The sequence below is a fragment of the Poeciliopsis prolifica genome, unplaced genomic scaffold (assembly GCF_027474105.1).
Source record: "Poeciliopsis prolifica strain line A6 unplaced genomic scaffold, Auburn_PproV2 SCAFFOLD012, whole genome shotgun sequence".
Taxonomy (NCBI): Eukaryota; Metazoa; Chordata; class Actinopteri; order Cyprinodontiformes; family Poeciliidae; genus Poeciliopsis; species Poeciliopsis prolifica.
This window is the reverse complement of record NW_026562387.1, coordinates 2,227,869-2,244,525: the sequence shown is the minus strand read 5'-3', so window position 1 is coordinate 2,244,525 and position 16,657 is coordinate 2,227,869. Positions and strand designations below refer to the sequence as shown.

At 42.8% G+C, this 16,657-nt stretch overlaps 1 protein-coding gene across 1 annotated transcript; it reads right to left on the bottom strand.

The window, feature by feature from the left end:
- Positions 1-7,082: 7,082 nt before the first annotated feature.
- On the bottom strand, positions 7,083-16,070 carry LOC129364912 (outer dynein arm-docking complex subunit 2-like). The gene is made up of 7 exons (XM_055037862.1): positions 16,044-16,070; positions 15,182-15,317; positions 11,865-12,063; positions 9,626-9,806; positions 9,485-9,546; positions 7,328-7,439; positions 7,083-7,154 (listed from the first exon to the last, which is right to left on the bottom strand). Exons 1-7 carry the CDS (start codon positions 16,068-16,070, stop codon positions 7,083-7,085), a joined length of 789 nt encoding a protein of 262 aa, XP_054893837.1.
- Positions 16,071-16,657: the final 587 nt, after the last annotated feature.

Sequence of the window (16,657 nt, the reverse complement as noted above, 5' to 3'; positions counted from 1 at the left end):
AGTCGGTGCGGACAGCGGAACAATTACTGGTTCCACTTTCCTGCTGCGCTGTGCAGAAAAACCCACGGAGAGACACGCAGACTGTGGATGGTGCAAATCTCATTTATTCTACAGGAAGAAATTCATGTGAATTCTGTTAAAGCGACTCTAACCAACACTTTGAAGCAGATCCTGCTCTTTCTCTCTCTCTCTCTGCAGCTTCATCACTATGATCAGCTGATGTGTCTCAGACGCGGATCCATCAGCAGCAGCTTCGTGGAAAACAGCTGGAATTTTTCCTTGACATCGACTAAAGTGATGCTGGCAGTAATGTGACTGATTCAAAGTTGGCTTGCAGAACATCTGAACCTGTCCTTTCATTCAACAAGTGAGTGGATCTGTGGCAGTTACCTTCCCCGGCTCCTCCTGCGTCTCTCGGCTGTGCTGAACAATAATCCCGCTCCCACCGCCCATGCCCCGCTCACATGTTCCCCGCCTGAGTCTCTGAGCTCCAACCACACGGACCGCCGTCTCCTCCTCTGGTTTTATCCGGCGGCCCGGGACTCTGAATATCTGCGCCTGCTCATGTTTCCTTGCACAGAGGCTGAGCCTGCGAACATCCTGCTGCTGCTTTAGGCCGGTTCAGGGGCAGCGGCCCCAGAGGGAAGGAGAGGGAGGCGGGCATGAGTCTGACAGAAGCAGGCTGACTGTCTGAGCCACCGAGCTCCAAGTTACTGAGGATTAGAGATTCAATGGACAAATAATGTCTGGTTAGGAGCTGCTGTGCTGCTGCTGCTGATGGACTTTCATTTATTATGTCTGAAAGCTTGAATAGATTTTAGCTGCTAATTATTCATGTTTTGATTTGATTGGCCAGGAAGTTGAAGGTCAGAGCAACTTAAAACTTTCACAGATGAAAAAGGTTAAAACAGCAGCTGCAACTGAATCTGCATTTCTTGTTCCTGTTTATGTTATGCTGACTTGTCCAATGTCCCGCTCACTGTCATCACCTGATGAGGAAAGACACCAGCTTCTCTGCTACCCTGAGCAGAAACAAGTGGGGGTGGGTGGATGGAGCGGTTGCTCTACATTAAGTTGTCCATCTTCCTTTGGACCATCTCCATCTGCCTAAAGCTGAAGTTACCATGTCTGCTCTCTGCTACTTCAGTAAAATCCAGACAAATAGAAGAAATAGTTGGACTATAAATAGACATGCCACAGCTGATTAGTCCTGTCACATTATGTGTTCATGACTCAGATGTTCTGAGGTTCTCAGCTGTGGGTTCCTTTGAGGTTTATTCAGACTAGTTATTTCAGGGATGTGACTAACCATCTGAAGCGTTCAGCCTCTGTGTAATTATTGTTTATTTGTGCTTATTTCATTTAAAAGGGGAACTGACTTTTACTAAGAGTTTGTGGAAACATGCAATGATTGACCCAGTCATGTAATGGGTTAATTAAGGTCAGGAAGGGTTTATTTGCCCAGGTTTTCCACAATATTGTTGGTTGGACTTCTGGCCTGAGGTGAACTTCTGTTACCTCTTCTGACATTATTGCTGTTTCCAAACCTGTGGCTCAGCAGCAACCTGCTGCAGCTTCTCTTTAATCTTAATCCAGCCTCTCCAAAGCCTCTTCTTTTCCGCCCTTCACCTCAGACTGCTGCCTGTCTGTGGTTGAATAAAACCATTCAACAGGTACACTGACATTCATCATCATGTCCCAACTCAAAGGGATCGGTGACGGGGAGTCTGCAGGCGATCCTTATTCACAGCTCTGTTTCATCTCAGGCTGGACTTCAGGAATTACACTGGCATCTGCTTTCTTTGGTATCCATTCAATGGCTGCTGGATTGGACAAGTAATGAGTTTTGAGGCCTGGCACCAGAGTTCTGATGTCAGAGACAGTGGATATCTGCTGAGGAGCTTTGCAGAGACCCAAGATGCTCTGCAGCTTCACATATTGCAACAGGAGCTCTTCACCAATTCTTTTTCTAACAAATTACATATTTCGTTATGACACAATTGCTGCATTTAAAAATAAAGAGAACAATTAAAAAATGAACCTGAATAACAGCTCAAAAAGGCACAGAATGTCCTCAGTTACTCTTCTATTCTCTGTGCTTTCCCATCTGTTCACAGTGCAGCTTTGAGTTTTTTTAAGAACTTATTTGGTCTAGTAGCTGATCAGGCTCTTTACATGTTACATGAATTCTCCAAATTAATGAGGCCAACCAGCAGACTGAGGGGCAGAGAAAAAAAAACATGCCTGTGAATTTCAGCACAAAGATAAACAGACATGAAAACAAAGGAAAGATGGACAGCCTGAGTCCAATTCAACAGAGAAACTAACATCCTCCTTCCTGACTGGAATCACATCAGTTTGGGGAAGAAGGTGAGCAGCAGACTAACATGTCAGATCCTCTCTGTAAACTCAAGATGAGAATTATTTATGACACATTTAGCAGGATTATTATTCCATTCATCAGAACTCCAGCAGCACATTTCCCTCCAGCAGCTCCAGAAAACATGCAGCTCCCTAAACAAGGCTCTTTAGTGAAAAACAGGATGCCTGAGAAGTGCCAGGGTTGCTTTATTTGCCAGCCTCATGGCGTTTTTCAGACGGGGCCAAATAAGGTCTCCTGAAGAGCTAAGCTAAGATAAGCACGTCTCTCTTTGCAGCCTTTCTTCCAGCTCCATCTCTCCCTCCCATCTGGGATCTCTGGGAATATAATCCAATCCTTATTAGACATTCCCTGACTGAAGGAACATCATCACTTACTCAGCGTTTGAAAACTGCAGCCGAGTTCTCAAGATGTTTCCAGTGAGTCCAGGGAGCTCCCCTGTCCAGCTTTCCCATGTTTTACACTCAACTGTGGAGGCAAACAGGACAGACAGACAGACGGCTGTGTTCAGCCAATATGAGGGGAACTTGGTGCAGAAATTCAGGTAAACAACATTCCCTGCAGCCTCCAGTCAGCCACAGGTGCTGAGCTGCTTTTTCTGGGACTCCAAAGAGGAAAGGAGGGAAAGTTTCAGGTTGAACCCAGAGTCTGAAAAGCTTTTCTACAAACTGAAAGGAAGCAATCAGCTCAGTGTGTGCAAGGCTGAACCTCCAGGTACTCCTGGTCCTCTTTTGGCTCATTTTATCAAAGCTCCAGAAGAATAAAACATGAGAGAAGAATCAGATGAAAACACACCGTGCCAGGGTGAGAGGTGAACTCAGAGCAACTAAAGAGCAAACGTTTTTCTCATTTAGATTAGTAAAATCCTAAAATACACACCAGGACCTGGCAAAAGCAGCATTTTGGAAAACATTCAGCAAATGACCAATAATTACGGTTTGCATTTAGTAATTTTCAGCAATTTCCTTCACAAAGCTTTGCTTATGAAAGAGGCTGTTTAACACAAGCAGTTGTCTGAATCCGTCTGAATGGATGTATGGCTTCAGCAAACAATTCCCAGGACTTTGGAGGCAACATGCAGGCCAGGAGGAAGGCAGCTTAATTTGATACACAACACAAAATGAGGCTCATCCAGAGGAAAGTGGGAGATTCTGAGAGCGGACATTAGATCAATCCAAGAGGCCAGTTTCTCTCTCAGGTGTTTTGGTTGGAGTGCATTTCCCCTGTGAAAAGCAGCCCCATCATTTCTGGTTGTTTTCATTATTTATCCAACAGGAGAAGAAAAAAGCTGTGGAGACGGACAAGCTCCCACTCAGAGTGTTTCCTCTGGACAGGTTAGTATCAGCATCCCTGTTCAGAAGAGCTGAGATGAACTTCAATCTGACCAATGAGGCGATCTGTGTTGTGTTTCCATGTCTGACATTCAGATAAACTGCTGCAGCTACAGGGTCTTTGGTGATTAAGCTCTTTAAAGTCCAAAAATACCTCCTGGTGAATTGTTACAACTCTGAGCTGCAACATTAATAACAAGCACACACACACACACACACACACACACTAAAAATCAGGAGTGTTTCACACACCAACATGGACACATAGAGGAACGGTCCAGTTTTTGTTGCGGCTCAAACTCTAAACACATTTGATTTCAGCAGCTTTTGTAAACTGGGTTGAAATCTTTGAGAACAGCTGAGGTCCAGTTCAGCTGACCCATCATGGCTGCTGCTTCTGAGTTCAAGTAAACCAGTTCAATGAACATGGAACATCTGGCTTCAGCTGCAGAACCAGAGCCCACACTTGTGGTCACAGATGGATTTTTATGGTAGTTTTTTTTCTGTAAAACCTCATTTAATGAAAGGATCAGAGAGCAAGGTTTTACCAACATGCTGAAACATGAACATTTGATCCTTCATGACAAGTCTTCCATCTATTTTACTGTGAGACACAAATAGAGTGTGTGGAGTTGAGCAGGAAAGTACAGAACTAGCTCCTTGTTGGAAGACATGATGGCCCCAATGAAAAGTCTGGTGGATGTAACTAACTGTGAGGAAAATAAACAGCACCATGGATGGGTTTCAGCCATTTCTCCATCAGTGCTGGGTCTGAAACATATTGCTGCTGCATTCTGCCCTGAGGAAGAGCAACAGCCCTTAGCAACAGTTGCCCCCAGCTACAGCCCTTTGCCTTGTGCTGCAATGGCATCTAGGGTCCAGTGTCGGGTTGGCACTTTGCACACACTGAGCTGTTTGCTTTTCTCAATTCCCATGATGGCTGGAAAGTGGAGGCTTGTTTCCACCGACTGTTTCTGCTCCATCGGTCAAAGGCTCTGAAAATAGTCTCAGCCTCTCAAAGTTTATTACTCTGTGTTTTTCACACATCACTGAAACAAGGGCGGCAGGAGACCAAAGCACAAATTCCTCAATGCAGCTATGCATTGTGAAACAAACTTGAAACTGGAAATGAGCAACGAATTAGGACTTAATGAAGACGAAGGTATCCAGTCTAAGAGAAAGCCCAACTGACCTCAACGACTCCTTCCTCATGCATGGTGATGATGTTGTTGGGGTCCTTGGACAGTTGGTACAGGGCCATGGTTGAGTTAAGGAGGAGTAAAGTGTCGATGCAAAGGAGGGATGGTGATGTGGGAAAAGAGAGGAGGGCAGGTTAAGTTGACCACATTTAATAAGTCTGGATGAAGAACTGGAATCAGTATAAACCTATCCTGCAGTTTGATTAGTTTAAGTTTTTCTTCCTGCATCCTAACTTATCCCAATGATTCTGAAACCGGATTTAGAGATTTAAAGTGACATGAAAACTTGGTTCCACAATGAGGACTCTGTGCCCTCTAGCTTTGAGTTCCTGGTACCAGCTGGTACCTCAAGACTCTGAACCACTTGTGGAGAGAGTCCAAGCAAAGAGAGTGAACCACAGAGGAAGAGAGGCTGCTTTCAGCAGAACTTGGAGCAGCAGACTGCTGTTTAAAACTCAACATACCAGATCACTGCCGTAGAACACATGAAGGTGGATCAATCTGTAATGTTCAGGGCTTTTAAGATGCAGATGAAATGTCTGTCAAAGCATTCATTTTGAACGACTGAATGGAAAACACAAAGTTGGCTGAAGTCAAATCTGTTTCAATATCGTCTCTATGTCAGGAGCTGATACATGGTTCTGTGGTCCTGAATGAATCAAATTTCTACATTTTTCTGGTTAAATTAAGCAACTTGATGAAATTCAGCAAAGATAAAAAGCAGAAGTTGATTTGCAGTTTGGCTTGTCAAATCCTGGGGGAGAACTGGATGTACTTTAGTGTTCTCCCCTCCACCAGGGAGAGCTGGGATCAGGAGTCAGTGCAGTGTATGGGCCCTGTGATGCCATGCCAGAGGATGAGGCGTGTGCACAGTGCAGGCCAGTGAGGGAGCTGCCAGGGCCACAGACCCCCCGACACACAGGAAGCTTTTCCTCAGGAATACTGATGATGGCTGGCTGGGAGTCCCTGACAGAGGAAGCTCTCTCAAGCCACCAGCTGCCACAGACTACCCAGAATCCCTTCCATGCCCCCGAGGGGCCCCCAGTTCTTAAGGTTGCTGCATTAAGAGGACGCACTTAGAAAGACATTTGTTGCCAACCTCCCCCTCAGGATCAAATAAAATAGAAAACACATTATCTGTTGTGTTTGATATGAAGCTGAGCTCAGAAGAACGCTCTGAGGCTCTTCTCTGGACCAATCAGACTTCTAGGACTTACACTGCTCACATGCAGTGTAAGTCCTAGAACCTCATCATGTGGAACTGAGAGGGGTCTGTTTATTTGATTGGAAGGACCTGCTGCTCTGTAGTTTGGCTCATTTTACTGAATAAAATCAGTTCCAGTAAATAACCTACAGACAGTTAGCGTAGCTCCTGTAGATATGTGTCTGCAGAGCAGCAACATCACTGCATGAAGTATTAGAAACTATGCAATCATACCACTGTTCTGTCATAAATTTACAACCAATCTGCTAACTCAAACATTTTGGGTTTTCATCTAAACAAAGACGGCAGTAAAGCAGTTGGATCGGGTTCAGCTCATCACTGCCTCGTCCCATAAAAACACCAAGAAACTGTCTTTATGTAGCTCCCTCAATCCAGGAATGCAGATCTCCAAATAACACCTGTTGTTGAGAAGAGAAGTGTAAAACCACAACCTTGCTAATATGTTTATGACTATTGATTCTGATTGAGCGGGTCGGATCGGTCTGTTCTGATTGAATGTCTTAAAATTTTGCACAATTTCACTTCTAATGTAACAAAACAGCTCCATATAAACTGAGCTAATGTCTGACAAATTATGTTCCAGCAGACGGTCTGGAGTTTATATTGTAGTCACAGATATATTATATCATGCAATGTTAATGTCAGTTATAGTGATATCTAAATGCAGGTAAGATCTTCTGTTTTCAGGACAGAAAATCGACCAACAAAAGATCTTAATGTTGAAGTAAACATAGCAGCTAACATGATATAAACAGTATTTATGGTCATGTAGTTGTTCCAGTTTCATAGTGATTTTATTGGAGAAGTGGCTTCACAGAAGCTGCATGGGCCACCATGCAGGAAAGAAAGCAGAGCCACAGGATATTACAGTCTTTCTCTCAGTCTGTTCCTCACTTCATCAATCCCAGAGAGCCAGGAAGCTCCTCTGCTTCATATTAGCCCAGGGTTCATGTAAGCCCCTGCTGACACAGCTCTGCCTCTGCTGACGTCCCAGCAGAAGCAGCAGCTTGAGAGACAAGCTGGGTGACAGAAACAAGCTTCTGCCTTCTGACTGAGACAACCTTTTAATGAGAAATCTATGACTGATAAATGTCTGGACCAGACGTGTTTAAGAGGCAAACGCTCTGCAGAGATGAGAAACAATGCTGGACTTCATTTCTCCCAGATCTACAAAAATGTATCTTTACTGTACCTTTGCATTCTCGATGCACGGACAAATGGCCCATGCACTAGCCTGAACTTCTGCATTAGGGTTCTTTAGCAGTGACCACACCAGGCGGACTCCATCAAGATGGTCAATGGTTCTGAGGGAAACACACAGAATCATTTCATTGTAGAATCAAATCAAAGTGAAGATTTGGCTCCATCGGGCCGACCTGAAGCAGATTTAACAATGACTAAAACTAAACAGCATGGAAGCAGAAGCTGATTTCAGCACTTTTTATTCCCACTTAGATCTTTTGCAGGGTCTCTGTCCCACCCACTCTCAACTCACTTTCCACAAAAATGTCAGAAAAGCTCAGGTCAGAGGTCAACCTGCACTCATCTGGATCTGGTTCTTCCTGTAAATAGCTGCCGAGTCAAACTTTGACTTTACTTTTTGCCAAAACATTGTGTTTTGGCAAACATGGGAAAGGAGTTCTGTTTTGACTCCTTTCCAAGACAACAGAACCAGAGACAGGTGGCTCCGTATTTCAGAAAGTGTCAGTGAATTTTTCTGAAGCAGCAGTTTGATTTCATCTCATGGTTTCAAACTGGAGTTGCCTCTGAAAGGTCAAAGATTTACACCACAGACCCTCCATTGTCTGCTATAAAAACATGAAACGTGTTCCCCATGTGTGCTTCAACTAACAAAGCCCACACTGATGCTGTCATAATGACCTAAACACTCCCTAATCACAATGTCTTCATGACTGCAATGAGCGGACGCTCGTCAGGGACATCCTCTGCTCCATCTGTCTTCTTTCTGCACAGAAATCAGTCCAGAGGGATCAGAACATCAGGCTCCAGTCTGCAGGGCCTCTTCAGTCCACGACCAAAATCTAAAATGAAGTTTCATATCATCCTCCAAAACGGTTCCATCTTCCCATGGTGCAGCTAGGAAACAGATTACAATGAAGCTGCAGTTGACAGTGACGGATTAGAGGGGAGACCACAGACCTGGAAGACATTAAAAATCCGTCTTCACGCTTGTTCTTCCACTGGACTCACTGGAGGAAGTGTGATGTCATTGACCACACACTGCCTACTGGTGGAGAATGAAAACAAACAGGAGGTTCTGATGGAAAACCAGGAAGTGATCATGGAGCTCTCATGAGCTTTGAATGATCATGATGAGAGAAGAACTGTGGTGACCAGCAGAAGGTCTGATCTGAGAACTGAAACCTTATTGGTCAAACGATGTCCAGCAGGGACAAACATGTTGCAGCTGATTGGGTTTTAGCACACATCATCAGCAGTAAATCATCTAAAACTGGTAATCTGACAAACATTTCTGTCAGTTCTGGTTTGAAATAAGTATCTACTGTGAGTTATGCTAATTGCTCTGCAAACAACTCATGTGTGGAAACAAGCCATCGGGCCAAACATCCACACAAAGGTTGTTTGAATAAGAGCTCTGTTGACAGATGGAGGATGACAGACTGGATGATCTGCTGCAAAAATGTAGAGTGAGAGAACATGATGATCTAATGTAATAGACGTCTCTGGATGTGTAAAGTTTACCACAGTCAGCAGCTAACTAACACCATAAACTCACAGGTTCAGTGATATTTCTGCCCAATGATAATTAAGGCGGCTCTTATAGTCTGGAACAGGTTTATAAAAGCAATGAGGCGCAGATGGAAGCTTCATGATGCTTGAGGTTAAATGCAGAGAGAAAGCCACCGCTCTAGACTGCTTCTCTGGGTTTTCCAGCCATGGAGTTTTGGACGGGGCAGGGCGTTAGGCACGTTAGTCTGAGAGGCTCAGCGACCGCATGGCTTCAGTAAAACTGAGAATGAAACCTCAACCATATTTAACACACAGCAGTTTACAATAAACAAAGCTTTTAAAATCGGTCATTGGGCTAAGGATGAAAGAGACGCCTACCTGCACAGCTCCCACTGAAAACTACAGGAATCTTTCTGAGCAGCAGCCCAGGACAGGTTAATGAGGCTGTGTTTACATCCTACAATTAGTCTCATTTCCTTGTAAAAACACATGACATCAATAAACAGCCAGGAGTGAGTTTGGACTGATTCACTGACTATGGGAAATAAGCCACTAATCACATTTTAACAGGCGCCTCATGGACATACTGTAAATATAAGTAGAGCACGAAACATTGAAAAGAAAGAAATAAACTTACACCACGTTTTTCTTTTCTGTGGCACAAGCTCCAACAGCCTTTGCTACATTTACAAGCAGAGCCTGGTTAAATGACACAGAGCAGATGATGGATCAATAAAGGAATGAGTTTTGAACTGCAGGAAGAACCAATGTTATATACCTGGTTTGTTCCATTGAGCAGGTTAATGAGAGCCCTTATGCCCCCACCGTTGCAGATGACGGCCTTGTTAGCTTGTATCTGAGCAAACTGTCCCAGAGCTCCCACTACATTGACCAGGACCTCTTCAGGCTGATCAGTCAGCAGACCAATCAGGATCTGCAGAGCTTTGTGCTCCTGGAAGCTTTGAGGGAACAAAAAGAAGAAAAGATGACTGCATTAGAATTTAATTAAGTTGCTTTGAATCATTTATTACAGAAACTGGACAACTAACATGGACTAAATGTCAATTCAACAGATCTTGTTGCTCTTGAGAGAGAAGACAAAACTGTGAAACAAAAGTAAAACTAGTTTAGTTTTTAACCCAGAGGCCAAATTTATGAGAGATTCTAATGATCCAGTGATTTAACAGCCAGACTAACAGTGTGTCCTGAACCTCCTCTGTACAGAGCAAAATGATCATCAGATGACTGGGTCAAAGGTAAAGATTGTTTTCCCTTCAGTAACATCAGCATCTTGCTGTAACTCAGCAGGACAAGTTTTCCCACGGCTCCTCACAGCCGTCCCTCGTCTTCGCTTTGCAGCACCAAACCTTGGAAACTCTTCCTTCGTCTTTAATTGTGTGATTTTGCCTTGTTTGCCTTCACTATAGAATAGTAAACTATAGTCGACATTCAGAAAGGATACACTGTGGTTCCACTAAAACCTCAGCAACCCTCTGGTGCACAGTTCATTTCTCTGGCAGTTTTTATTCCCAGTTACGGTTGCTGGCATCATAGCCTGTAAGCTATTGTAGACGGCTAAGGTCATTTGGTTCTGGGCAAGGTCCACTGAACCACAGCCTCTTCTTCAGAGTGAAAACATTGCTATTGAACTTCAGTCCAGTTCAGCATTGTGAACAACAATGGTCTTCCTCCATCATCTGAGGTATCACCTACAGCTCACTACTCTACAATGATCTTGTTTTGATAAATCAACACTGTGTCAAGTCTATTTCTGTCAGGTCCAGCTGAGGTAATTGTTTTCTGGCAGGAGTAACTTGACACAAAGCTGCCTGAAGCAGCTCCGACTGAAAACACAGGCCTCTACATGGCTGGAGGCTCATAAAGCATGTTAGAGCAGACAGGAACCACAGAGGAGCTTCTGTGTGAGCAACACGTTTTCATCTGCAGTCTTTTCTTCACCAATTCATCATTACAGAGAATTCATTTTTTACCGTGATGACTATGAGCTTCAGAGAAGGTCCAAGTGATATTAAGACGTTTCAGAGACCCTGAGATCTCAAGCAACGGCCACAGAAAGCCAACAATCATTAAATCAATGAGGAATATAAGAAACAGATCAATCAATCAGAGCACAGACTAACATGGGGGAACGCTGAGCTGCAGTCGGATAAAGAGAAGAATCATTTAAAGAGGAGATTATGTTCTGCTCATGGTCGGCCTGCAGCAGAACTAAGATGGAAGGAAGCCAGGATCTGGAAGCAAACTTCACACTCTTGACCCAACCGTTACTGCTCTGGCAAACACACTCCAAGACTTGGCAGTCTCCACCTTTTCACTGCAAACTTATTGCCTCAGCCTTTTGTTAAAGTCCTTTACAGCATTTCTGTGTGTCTATAACACCTCTGTCCACAGACCCAAGAGGCCACATCTGGACACAACTAAAAATCTCAACTAAATGTTTCACTGTTTCTCAGTCCTCAGATTTTTCAGAGCTTTGTCCTTGGTTCAGTGGGAGGCCTTTAAAAAGTACAAACTGTGACAATGAGCTTTTTACACATTTATAGTTGAGAACATCAACCGTTTCTCATTTTATTCCTTCATTAAATCAAAGGTTTAACATTTGCTGCTACTTCTCTCAAATCCCAAGACTCCTTACTGTCTAGATCTGATAAATCAGTCACTAAAGCAAGACTGAATCCTGTCTGCAGGAAGATGAATTTAACTTCATCAAAGACAGAAAATCTCAGAAGGCTCCAGCTATTACATAGGTAGACAGGCTCCAAAGTTTATTGGCACATGGGGATAAAATGTCTAATTCTTATTAAACCTCTTTCACACAGAACTGTATGAAACGCTGTTCCAGTGAGCAGGTAGAAATTTGCTGAAGTCATTCTGATCTGTTATCCCCCCTCAAAAAAAAAATCACAAAAACAACAGAGGACATGTGTTCTTTATGTCTAACATGATGCTTTCACATGACTCCAGGTGGGACAATAATAGTAAAGATGTGTGCATACATAGCTACGTTCTCCATGCTGATTGAACACTTCCAAATGGCCCCGGTGGCAGCAGCCAGCAGCTGTTTGTTCTCTGCTTTAGAGAGCAGTGACACCAGAGGCTGCAGGCCGTGGTGGTTCCGGACCAGATCCCGGAAGGCCTCCTTGTAATCGGGTTCCTCTGGAGCGGCAGCTGGGATTCTGCAGACAGTCTGACCTGCTGCAGCTCAAGGCCAATAAATCACAGCACTAAGGATGTGGAGCAGGATTGAGGTGAGCAGCAATGCCAGAGAGGCCCTGCTGACCCTTTATGCAACACTTTTCTGCATGTGACCTGGACCTGTTGCTAGAAGGAGTGAATATCTGTGTTAAGTGTGGTGCTCTGATCTGCAGTGTTGTCTTGGTGCAGATGTATGCAGGTGGCTGACAGAACTTGGTAGATCAGATGTCAGACGATGATATAATGAGACAGAAATGAGCTTCTGGTTAGAAAACCTGCTACTGACTGCTTTATGGATCAGTGTTATTGCAGCAATCAGTCATGAAGGTCTATGAAGAACAATGCAGCAGTTCTGCTTGTGGCCAGCAGAGGGAGGAAACGTTAATGAGGACACAGCTTGCATCAATCAAGCTGTTAAATTCATTAGTTTAATGAAAATCTCAGTGGATATTGAAACAAGTTTAACATCATCTTCCAAAAATATCTCTAGTTTTATCAGCTCTGTTTCTTTCTGCAGTCATTAGATTGAACCTTTAAAATCATTCAATCAAATTTTATTTGTGTAGCACATTTCAGCAGCAAGATATTTCAAAGTGCTTCACATCATAAACACAAAAACACAAAGTCTTGCAACATAGAATTAACAATCAAAACATGACATTCAGTCATGTTCCATCATTTAATACAATACAATTCTAAATAGGTGGGTTTTTAGTCAAGATTTACAGGAAGTCAGTGTTTCAGCCTTTTTACAGTTTTCTGGAAGTTTGTTCCAAATTTGTGGTGCATAGATTCTGAATGCTGCTTCACTTCATTTGGTTCTGGGGATGCAGAGCAGACCAGAACCAGAAGACCTGAGAGGTCTGGAAGGTTGATACAACAACACATCTTAAGTGTATTGTGGTGCTAAACCATTCAGTGATTTGTAAACTAACAACAGCATTTTAAAGTCTATTAAAGTCAGTTGCAGTATTTCAACCTGCTGCTTCCTTCCTGTTAAAATAAATCTGTTTATGACAGGGATGAGGGTTAGGGTTAGCCCTAAGCTCAAACTTTAATATTGATGCATTAGAAACTGGAGAGGGAAATGAGAATTATGTGACACAAACAGCTTAATTCATGTTTGTCAGAAACTGACTTCAGTTTGCATTCTGGATGTTGTGAGAATCAACATGAGCCTCATAGAGGAACAGGTCTGTAGCCGTCCAGGTAGAAAAACAAACACTTCAGACTCCTGAGCAAATATTCCCTCATAAACATCATTAAAAATTCAAACAGATCAAGCTTGTGTCGCTGTGTGAAAGTGTTTCACTTTCAAAACAACAAGCAGCAGTCTGTGGTGTGAGAGGGAAAAGATCTGCTCCTAAAATAAAATATGATATTATGAAATGACTGCAGATCAAAAGGTCATAAATAAACTGTGGGGTTTCCAGACAGAAAGAGAGCAGGGACATGCTGTTTAGAGTTACATGCATCTTTCTGCTGCAGGAAAACACAAAACCCTAAAGCCATCAGCACAATCCTGATGTTAAACTTTAAATACACTGAAAAGTGTGTCGATTTTGGGGCGCTGCAGTGGTGCAACACTACAACACATGATCCATATACAGAGGCTTTTGTCCTCAACTCGGCCATGGTTTCGAGTCAATGACTCTTCCCCCTCTCACAACCTTTCCTGTCTGACCGCTTCAAATAAAGGCCACTAGATCCGATACAATCTAAAAAGATTTTATAAGATTGTTGCCTCTTTCATATCACTGCCATCTCTTTGTTCCCCTTTTGGAAATAGTGAATGCTTACTTTTAGACAGGGAATTTCCTTCCATTATTTCTATTTTCTTCTCCCAAAAGAAATCTTCTCGACTGCAGAGTTTTCCATAAAACATTTTCTCAACTGAAGTGCAAAAAGAAAAGAATGAGGGAATGTCAAGATCATTTTCTAATGTAACATGTCTGAATGATCTTGTCTTGATTATGGCTACAACTAAGTGTTTTAGTAATTCTACAGATTGCTCTGACAATTAAGTGGATAAAAAAAAAATCTTTTAATTTTCTAAAATACAGTGACGAGTCAATGACATACCTAAAAATACTAAAGGTAAATACTCTCAGTCCTTTCTGTTTGATATATATTAATAGAGTGTATTAATGTATGTTGATTATTTTTTGGATTTATAATTGGATGACAAAAAGTGGTGTTTTTTTTTTTTACAAATTTCAACCAGTTGAGGCTAAAACAATGGCAACAGAGGAGCTCAGCGTAAAACATGTTTACAGAAATCTTAAATATCTTAAATGGAAAATCTTTATGTTGTGTTTGGCGTTGGCTTAATTATTTCTCATAATCTGGCCATGGCCTTTCTACGCAAGTCCATTTGATTCTAATCGAGTTCAGGGCTCTGTCTGGACTTTCTCCAATAAAAATGGATTTCTCTGGTAGAATTTATACCAGGCCAATCAGTGAACAGAAGGAAAAGTTATGACCGATGACATGCATTTTCTGCGCTGCAGAATTTTAGCACGCCTGTAAGTTTTTGCAATGCAAGCGGAGGAAGTGCACTGTAATAATTTCCAAGTCAGAGTCATTATGACTGCTTCTACTTTTTATCATCATCATTATTTAACAATCTGAGACAAGGCTGGTACTTTTTAGTTTCAACTTGAGCCAGTTTCTCCTCCAGTGTGTCCACTTATCAAAAGCTCCAGCTGCAACAGCTCAGCTCTTTCTACATCTATTTATCAGTCAGAGACCAGATGTAATCGCTGGGTTTTTTCACAACTTCTCCTGGTTTGGGGTCTGTAATTGGGCAGACAGGGGTTCCACACTCTGAAGACTTTATTAACTCTGATCACTGAGCCATCAGAAATATTACCACTGATATTCATAAAGCATCCAATCATCTCTTCATAAAGTGTGACTGCTGGCAGGCATGCTGAGCAGATGTGGAGAGAGCTCTGCATCCTTCTGCTCCAAAGCTCCTCTGCACTGACAGAGGGATCACTGCCTCACTCTCTTCATGGCAGTCTGATCAGATTTAAAGCCACTTTTCTTACATCACTTCTCACTTACCCACTTTTGTTCAGCACACCAAGATTCCTCCATCTATGACATGGTTCACGTTTCTTCCTGCCGTACAGAGATTCTTGTACTTTCTCCCACTCTTTTTCTTCAGCCGTCTTGGGTTGGGCTAGTTCTATTTCATAAGCCAGGTGTGCAACGTGAATACTCTTACGAGGTTTCTGTTCCACAAAATACTGATGGTGACAGAAAAAAAAAAGAGGTTAAAAATAGAGAACAAGATTCAATTATGTCAAATATAATAAATCTTGATGGAACAAATCTGTAAAACTCTGCAAATGTTACTTATTAAACCCAAATGGTCAGTTTGATTCCTGCTACTTGTGAAGATGTGTTCTGAATATTGTCCCAACAAACATCAGAGTTTAATTATGTTTCATTATTGGATTAAAAGGATATTAATGTCGAACAAAGTGTTGTCATGTCAGTCCAAGAAGAGTGAAATGAAAACAACACAGCAGTTATTAGAGGCAAACGAGAAACCCTGAACTCCCATAAAATCCCTTGTGAACAATCTGCAGGCCTGCATCAGGACTGGGTCTTTACTGAGCAACTGGAACAAAAGAACACGATCCCAAAGCTTTCCAAGGCACAAATCCCTCTTTAATCTCAATGACATCAAACGTCTCCCATTCCTCAGAATCCAACTAAAGGCTCCCAGCTCAGTCTGAACTGAACTGCTGTTCTTCACATCTGACTGGTTCTGGTTCTGGTGATTTGAAGCTCTAACAGCAAACTGTACAGCCTGTAGAAAAATGCCAACGTGCCTGAATGAAGGTCAAAGTTTAATCACTGACACCTGCTTCTGCAGGAACAGCTCAGACTCTGATTGGCTGTCAGGAGCTGCACATTGTTAAGGGCAGGGAAGGGAATGAACGTGTTCGTCTGCAGGTTGGGTTCACCATCAGCTGGATCCAAGCGCGGCCCATCGTCTCATTAAACACAAAGTGACTCGCTACTGGAAACATACAAGTCAATTCACCCAACCACAGACTAACAGGCAGACTTTATTAGGCTAACCAAAATTCTGTAATTCTCTTATATGTGAAATGGACAAGAGCCATGTGTTTGCTGAAGGGAACACTCCCTAGAATAAAATCAAACTCTGTTCCAGATGCTTTTAAAACGCTGTAAGTGAGAATGATGTCGGAGAGTTCTGAGCACTGAAACCTATTTATTAGTAGGTGTCCTAACGTCCCCTCTGGGATCCTCTGGTCCAGCACTGCTGGTTCAACTTCAACAAGCAGACATGTTTGGAGATCAGCTGCTGGTGTCTCTGGCTGCTTCTTGTGGGTTTGAGCTTCTGCTTTGCCATCAGGGGAGGGAGCTGCAATGATGCAACTTAGTTTCCTCAATTGGAACCTGAAGAGAGCCTGTCCATAAGAATGACTGTGATTCTTAAATGTCTCCCAGATATGATGCTTGTCGTTCCATTTACTAGAATCATCAGCAAACAACTGCTTTGAAATATCCTGCAGAGATAAAAACCTAAACTGACATGGCAGTGAGCTGTATG

What these genes read in the sequence shown, in the direction of transcription:
- LOC129364912 (XM_055037862.1), bottom strand. Translation starts at nt 16,070, where the DNA reads ATGGGCCGCGCTTGGATCCAGCTGATG. An exon ending in TGCTCAATGGAACAAACCAG is followed by an intron (nt 9,547 to 9,625) that starts GTATATAACATT and finishes TCATTTAACCAG; the next exon opens with GCTCTGCTTGTAAATGTAGC. An exon ending in ACAGAAAAGAAAAACGTGGT is followed by an intron (nt 7,440 to 9,484) that starts GTAAGTTTATTT and finishes TGTTTCCCTCAG; the next exon opens with AACCATTGACCATCTTGATG.